An 8,532-nucleotide genomic window follows, 5' to 3' on the forward strand; every position below is an offset into this window, starting at 1 on the left:
ACTTTAACCACTTATCATCAAAAATTTATATCTTATTTTTAACTTTTATAATTGAAAAATATGTTTTATGATAACAACACTATATATAAGAATTATCTTATTTAAAAATATATCATTAATAAAATTCGTTTTTAATTATATAATTAATTATATATAAAATTCATTAAAGGATATCATCGACTTTGGCCACTCTAACTTTTAACGTGAGAGCTCGATTGCAAAAATTTACTTCGCAAATAATAGTATAGATAGTTTCCACATTCTTTAGTTCGCTGATCTTTCTTTAAATACGTATAGTGATCGATTCTTTGTATATTTAGATCACAATCTTTTGTATGAAACTTGGGATCTATCATCTAATTAACTTTAATTAGACCATTTCCAATGTATTTTATTATTTTTCTTTTAAAATAGCGAAATTTTATAACGAAGATAGAGTTTATTCTAATATATTCTTCTAAAATAGCACTCTAACAATAGAATAAAAATATAAGTGGATAAGAATAGATTTACCGGCGTTCCAAAAAAAAGAATGAATAGATCTACTGTTAAATTTTATTATAGAAATAAATATAGTGAGAAGTTAGAAATGTTCTTAGTTGGTCGCTCAACCCAAGTCGTGAAACAACACTTACGAAATTGTATTTTTTTTTATTTATGACAATCATTTAGAGTAGAACTCTGTAAATTTAATACTCGCTCTATTAATAAATTTCTTCGGTCTTAAGTTGAGTCAGTTCAAAATATGACACACATCAATAAAATAATAAAATAATAAGATAATAATTTGTTAGAAAATTCTATGTAAATGTTAGAGCACAAGCCCAAGCCCATCAGCCCATAATATCTATTCCTATCATGATTGATACTATAAATTTAAGGAATGTTTAGATGTGTATTAACTTTGCTGCCGTAAAGATAGTTTTCCCTTCATTTTATGAATATCAATTTAGAATCATTTTGACCTTAAAGGCAATCTAAAGCTTCCTTCTTTATTTATGTTTCTGCATAATAAAGTTGTTTTGAGCTATGTTTTATCACTTTCATTTATGTCTCAATAAGTTCTTCTAAGATACAAATCTCTCTTATTCACAAATTTTATCATGGTATCAAAGCTTCAGTCGATTTTCATGGGTTACCCCCTATCATATATGTCCCATTAAGATTATAAATTAATAATTTATTTGTATATGTATTTTATACATGTATAAACAATCCATTATATTATTTATTTTATATTCACATAGAACTATCTTTATATTTTCTTAACATCTATCTATCTATATATATAAAAATATGTTTGCTTCACTCCTGGGGTATCCACGTAGGACGCCACGTCATTAAGTCGCCTCCTGACAGCGCGACACATGTCCCCTTCACCAAAACTCTTTGTTTCATTTATTTACGTTTTAAATTTGTTTGGACTTTTAATTCAACACGGTTTCTGTGTTAAGCCCATCATGAGAAAGAGTAAGTCAACGGGTCGTTTTAAGTGGGCTAATTTTCTTAATAGATTTCGTCTTCGTCTTCTAGAATCGATATCTAGGGTACATGAGTTCTTCAACTTCTGATTTCTTACACCGGCCATGAAGTTTGGAGAGAGTTATGGGAGATGAATATTCACATCCATTCTCTGGTGCGAGCTGCCGTTCGCCTCGATTCATCTGGCTTTCTTCTCGCCGGCGAAAAGAAATCGGAACCGTTACAGGCTGCATTCCAATCGCGGCGGCCGCCTTGATGCTGGTAGTATTCCTCTGTCGTGGGGCGGCGGAAGAGCCACCACCACCACCGGTAGAAGATTCACTGCAACAAATCCAAATCTGAAACCAGAGCACCTCAAGAGAAGGGAGTTTCAAGAGAGCAGCGCTTGCTGTCCAAAGATCAGAGACAATAGTGTCGCACATCGAAAGACAAGTCAAGTTCGGCATGCAAGAAAAAAAGCGTTCACCAAAACCAGTCACACGGTTGGAATCGAGTATAAGGGTGTGCAGCTGTGCGAACTCTCCAACTATGTTAAGCTTAGGGAAATGCAAAGACCTCACATTCAAAACTTCGCAGCTCAAGCCTTGAGAGAAGACATCCCTGAAATAAAAACAATCAAAGCTTAAGAAATAATTCAAAAAGAAAAGGAGAAGACAAAAGTCTATTGCTTACCGCCATAAGGTTTTCCCAAAACAATCGTGTACATCAACAAGATGAACTTTTTGATTGACAGAACGTATCAAGGACAATACGTACTGATCTTCCAGAGAACAAGAGGATCTCACAGAGAGATCTATTCCTTCTACCTCAGATGCGTTGATCTCATTGCATAACTCAAGCAGCGGGTGAAAGTCATCGTACATCACTCTGTCAACTAAAAGGTTCATGGTGCATCTTTAATTCCTTGACTTTTTATCCTCCGCCTGAAAAGTTCATTTGATTGGATTCAATTGTAAGGTTAACACATAGTACCAGTGAAACAGAAGCAATACATATATCATATGTAAAAGGATAAGGTAAGCAAACCTCAAAGAAGGCAGATAAAATGGAAGTGTTGGGTACGGTTCCATGCTTCTTACACAATTCGATATACCTAAAACCAAAGATTAACACATTGTAGCTTATTAAGAATCCTACTTAACTTCAATCAAGAGATCTATGATCCAAGACTAAACCAAATTACCAGAATTCAAAAAATTAATCTGATCCAGAAAGCACCCTGAAGCAGATATGTTCACCCCCAAGTAAAAGAAGAAGACTTAAAAAAAATGTTCCTTTTTTAATTCCTTAGAGCAAAAAACTATATAACAGAATCAAAACTGATCCTTAATCAGCGAACAAGGCAGATATTCAGACAAAGAACACCAAATTAAAACACTGAATCAAAGCGGTCTAAATTCATTGCAAAAAGAGTATATAATTTCGTTCATCCAAATCAAAATAAGAGAAAAAGGAAGAGCTCATCGACTTCCATGTCAGGTTTCAGACAATATCACATCTCAACTTTTTTCTGTCTTAATTCAAAAGATTAGACACAAGCAAAAAAAGGTGAGAAAAAAAAAATCAAAACATACTTCTCCTCAAGGGTGGCGATTTCAGTGAGCATAGCCATTCAATCAAATCTTACGCTTGAACTCCGAAAACCTTTTTTTCTTCGATGTTATCTATCACAAACACTTTTCTACACGGAACCAAGTATACCAACTGATTGAGATGCACGAGCGAAGAGAAAATAGAGACGATGATTAGAGAGAGAGGGACCCAAGGGTGCTGCTTCTGTTCTTCTCTTCTCTTCCCTTCTTCCCTAAAAAAAATTCAATAGTGCTATTGAAATGTTGCGTTTAGGTTTCTGTAGCGAGCGGTGAAAAACACCCGACTTGAATCATCCGGGTCGAGCCCATCCGACTTAAATGGACGGGGAGGCTGACATATTAAAAGACGCATGAAGTAGATAGAAGGAAATTTTATTTTTCATTAGCCTTACCCTTCAAGAAAGAAATCATTCTCGCTCTCTTTCAGCATCAAAACACGTTAACAAGCGAAGAATTTCAAGTAATTTTTTTAACTAATGCATATATTATATTATGTTTTTTCTGTCCCATAATAAATTTATAGTAAATTTAAAATTAAAATAATGTATTACTCGGTATAGCAAATGAAAACAATATAAGAGGTAATAGAATAAGTAAAACATCAACTAATTATACATTAAAACTGAATAGTAAAATTTTATTAAAAATACAAGTACATTCAATATATACAAAATGTTAAATAATCGATGTCTTGAGTACTAAACCCAACCACAACAATAAAAACTCGAATATACTTACTCTATATAGAAAATTTGAGCAAACATTTAACAAATGTATACCATTTCAAACATGAAAATCATATCATTTATACAACCTTATAACCTCTAACAATAATAATAAATAATAAATAATTTTAGTTAGACATATGCAAAGATGATATAAAATGTGTTCTCATTATAAGACATAACAAAAAATAAAATAAAATAATAATTCTTTCCTGCTTGCGCCCCGTCGGACTGAAATAATTTTAGTATATCATTTCAATCATGAAAATGATATCATGCTAATAAAACCTTATAATCTCTAATAATAATAATAAAAATAAATAATTTTAGTTACACATATGCAAAGATGATATAAAATGTGTTCTCATTATATAACATAACAAAAAAAATATAACTAAGAATAATATAATGTCAAAAAACATATTTGACAACAAATAGTACAAAAAACAAAAACAAGTGACAAAAATAAGCAAACATCAAACGTTACGTAAATAGATATAATGTCATTCATCACTTAAAATTTCCTACTAGACAATAAACACTATTATACACATTTCTTGTAAATTTAAACCTAAAACAGAACCCACCAAATCATACAAAAAAAATAAAATTCGAGTTTACAAGTAAAGTAAACCCCGCCCGTAGGGCGGGCGATCCTAGTTTAATATATTTTGATGAGATTTAGTAAAATTACATCTAAAGTCACATTTAACATCTATGAAACATATTTTATACTCGCTCTATTAAAAAATTCTAATTTAAAAAAAAATATTTATTAAAAATAAAATTATAAAAAAGAAATTTTTTTATAAATCTATATTATAATAGATGAGTTTTTGCTCACTCCTCAGCGCGTCACGTCAGCATTTTGTGGGTCTCACTTTTAAAAAGTGTCAAGTCCATGGCTCGAACCCAGGTTATTGGGATTTAAACACTAACATTTATACCACTAAGCTAAATGATACTTTGCACATTGATGACCGAACCTACTATATATTTATGAAGGTCGGAAGCCCTTGCTTTTTCGGCTTTCTCTGAGGGTCGGGCCTACAAGTGTATTATGGGTTTCATTTTTAAATGAGATTCATCACGTTATATGAAAAAAAACTCAAGCTTGCAACAATTATAGTTTTCTCATATTGTAAACTGTTTTCGTTTAACACGAATTTGAGTTTTTTTCCATCATTGTCTCAAACAAGTCTGAGTTACAGAGTTGCGCTGTGTGTCTGTTCGTAATCTATTTTTCACCGGTGAACTCTTCATCTCCCCATCTTAAATCGCCTGATCATAAACGTTCCTAATTTGTAGCCCCTCGGTAAACCATATATATATGATTCTCATCTTTGATGAACCCAATCTGTATCTCCACAAAACTCATTGATTTCTCTTAACTTTAACCATCTTCTAGAAAATGTTTCTCTCTGCCTCTCCGGTTCCTCAAACCGGCGTCCCGGCATCCGTCACTCAACCTTCGAGTCTCTCCGTCTTGGTCGTAGTGGTCAGAGCATAGCCTCTGGCTTTCTCCGCTTCTGGGATTCCCTGAACTTCAAGAAAGATAGGGAGTTTGTGCAAATCACGATTCTCTTCCTTGATGAAAAGATAAGTTAATCTTCGATCTATCACATTTAGTTAACATAATTATTTTAATTGATTCTTTGTTGAATAATATTATTTGCAGATTCTGTGATTCATGGGTTTACTCCCGTCGAACGTGCTAATCATTACATGCCATCTTTGAAAGCAGGTTCCATTGTGAAAGTCGATCGTTTTGAGGTTACTAGGTGCTCAAACATGTACAAGATAACTGATCATTCATTCCTCTTACGTTTCATCTCACTAACCATTATTGATGGAGTCATCACGGGTGCTCCTGAGATCAATCTCGACCGTTCGACAATCTCCAAGTGATTGCGAACACAAACCTACACAAACCTAGAACTCCAATGTATATTATCATATTGCATCTGGGTTTATATTATGTTTCGATATCATAACTGATATTTAAACTCGCAGATGTGGTTGGGAAAATTCGTTCTGTCCAGGGTTCTGGCCTCACCAAAGAAACAACTCTAGTCGTTATCTGTCTCCTCATTGATCCGTAAAAGAACAATCAACACATAATTCCCTTTAGATTACTGTCTATATTGTGCTAACATCAATAATCAAAAATATTTCTTACCCAAGATTTGTGGTCGTCTATTTATCTCCCTTATTTATCAGTCTAATTTTACACAAATCTTTATTTTACAGCTTAAAAGAAACCACAATAACTCAAACAATCAAAACACCAAAAACTAGAATCCCCAAAAAGACGAATCATTGTTGATCACCTCTCTTTTTATCTAATCTTTGAAATAAACTTCAAAACAAATTTATCAAACCAATCAATTCAACTAAAACCCAACGACACATACATTGAGCATCTAAAAAAATACAAACTACACGGCCAGCTATTTAAAATTGTACAAACTTACTTTCGCAGATGCTTACGAAGAAGACGAAGACGACAACCAAGATCAGTGAAATTACCTAAACAAAAAAAGCAGAGTGAGTTACAAACTCTGAAAAATACAACTACCAATGATTTTTGTTTAAATATTACCCATCAAATAAAAAAGAAACAAACACAGCCACACCAGGAGATACAAGAGACAATCTCAACAGACACAAAGGCGACAACAACATCTTCGCATGCTCACTCCTCTTGTCTTATGAAAATAGCTTACATGCTCAATGTCAACAAGCCAATGCTATTGTCTTCTTACGAGAAATACATATATTCGTTTAAAACCCATTAAGGCTCAAATACTAATTGTCACTCATTTTATAGTTATTTCTGCAAGTCTTCATGTACTAGTTTTAAAGGTCCGGTAAAAGCAATACGTTTTTTTTAAAATATATAACCAACATAATAAGAATAAAAAAATACTACTTAATACACACAACTTACACAACTAAACTGGAGAAAAAAATATTCAAAAACAAAATGTACTCTCAACAACTTCAATATAATTTATGTAGTCTCAACAATACAAGTAATAAATTAAAAAGACAAACAAACAATAAGTTGACACATCAAGCAACACCAGGAACTATATTAATCACATTACTAACACAGTTTAGTCCTTAATGAGTAGAGAAAAGTGCATACACAGTTCATCATCACAACTCTAACCCTATAACAATAAAAAAACTTGAAAACAATGATCAATCCAAAACGCAAAATTCACTACTACAATAACTCTAACAAATACTGAGATGAAACAAGAACTCTTTCCACAATTCCGCGCTTGCACGGAGGCAATGCCCCTAGTTAATAGAATATCATAGTCCCAACATTAATATCTCATAGAATTTTTACTGTACAACTTTTACCGAAACCCTCCTTCAAACTTTACCTAAAATTATTTTACATAAAAAGTTCTCGATGATTTTTTAGTGGCAAGTATTTTTTTGAATCAAATATTAGATTTAGAACTTAGCAGTAAATTGACTCCAACCAATTTTGTCTATATGGTAGTGGTGACTTAGAATCTTGAAGGTAGTTCTGAGACCTAAGACCATGTTTATCCCTAGTTCTTAATGGGATCCTTAGCCCAAATAAGTGAATTAATTAAATCAAAACAAAAGGAAAAGGAGATTATCGATCCTTACTTTGGGATTTTTGTGATCGGTAATAAGGGAGGTGTTAGAGGCACGTGTCAGCACAAGAGGCAAATGTATTTTTTTAGAGGCACGTGCAAGCACAAGAGGCAAAGGTATTTTTTTTCTATTTTTTTTTCTGTTTTCTTTTCTTCTCTCCTTTCACTTCGTTTTCTCCGTCAACAAAGAAGGAGCGAACCGACGAAAGATCCAAACCCACGACCGTGCCTCCACCACTGATCCTCCGTCGTGGTTCTCGTCTTCTCCGTCGCCGATCGAAACAACCACCGATCGAAACCACAACCGATCGAAACCCACAACCGATCGAAACCCACCAGCAAGGACGACGGCTATCACGATCCAGACGGCGTCTCCTCCGTATGGTCTCGTCATCACCGGCAGTAGAAGGATCGAGACCCACCACCGATCGAACGTCTTCTCTTGTTTCGTCCTCCGTCTTCTCTCGTCTTCACCGCCAGAAGAAGGATCAAAATCCACCAAGGACGAAGACTGTGTCGGTCCTTACGGCGTCTCCTCTGTCTTCTCTCAGTCCCGACGAAGTCTCCTCCGTCGCTTCACGTCTTCTCCGGCAGAAGAACCCACCACGGACGACGAGTGTCTCGGTACTCATCAAAGCCGCGATTCCTTCTTCTCTCTACTTCTCCGTCAGAAGACCGAACGAGACCACCACAGAAATCGACTCTCTCGGTCTTCATCACGGCGTCGATGCCGTCTTCTCTCTTCTTCTCCGCCAGAAGACCGATCTCTTCAACTTTGAGATCACTTCCGAAGTGGTAAATGTTTCGAACTTTGGCTCAGTATTTTTGGTATTAAGTTTGTTCAGATTGAATTCGGTAACGTTTGAGACTAGTTAGTTTAGATTGAGATTGAAACTGGTAAAGATTGAGACTAGTTAGTTTAGATTGAGATTTAAATTAGCTAGTTCTTAATCTAGCAAACTGGTAAATGATTGGAAGTTCGGCTCTGTATTGTTGTGTATTGTTCTCTATAGATCATCTTCTGATTTGGTTTGGTTTACATTGAAATCATTTATTTACATAATTTTATTTGCTTTGGTTTGCGTTGATGAA

At 34.2% G+C, this 8,532-nt stretch overlaps 1 protein-coding gene across 1 annotated transcript; it reads right to left on the bottom strand.

Annotated features, from left to right (window-relative positions):
* Positions 1–1,529: 1,529 nt before the first annotated feature.
* Positions 1,530–3,203, bottom strand: LOC106314449. The gene is made up of 4 exons (XM_013752316.1): positions 3,057–3,203; positions 2,509–2,575; positions 2,155–2,405; positions 1,530–2,082 (listed from the first exon to the last, which is right to left on the bottom strand). Exons 3-4 carry the CDS (start codon positions 2,367–2,369, stop codon positions 1,530–1,532), a joined length of 768 nt encoding a protein of 255 aa, XP_013607770.1. The 5' UTR covers positions 2,370–2,405; positions 2,509–2,575; positions 3,057–3,203.
* Between the last annotated feature and the right edge of the window lie 5,329 nt (positions 3,204–8,532).

Source organism: Brassica oleracea, chromosome C9 (genome assembly GCF_000695525.1).
Source record: "Brassica oleracea var. oleracea cultivar TO1000 chromosome C9, BOL, whole genome shotgun sequence".
Lineage (NCBI taxonomy): Eukaryota > Viridiplantae > Streptophyta > Magnoliopsida > Brassicales > Brassicaceae > Brassica > Brassica oleracea.

What these genes read in the sequence shown, in the direction of transcription:
- LOC106314449 (XM_013752316.1), bottom strand. Translation starts at nt 2,369, where the DNA reads ATGAACCTTTTAGTTGACAGAGTGATGTACGATGACTTTCACCCGCTG. An exon ending in TTTGGGAAAACCTTATGGCG is followed by an intron (nt 2,083 to 2,154) that starts GTAAGCAATAGA and finishes TTTTTATTTCAG; the next exon opens with GGATGTCTTCTCTCAAGGCT.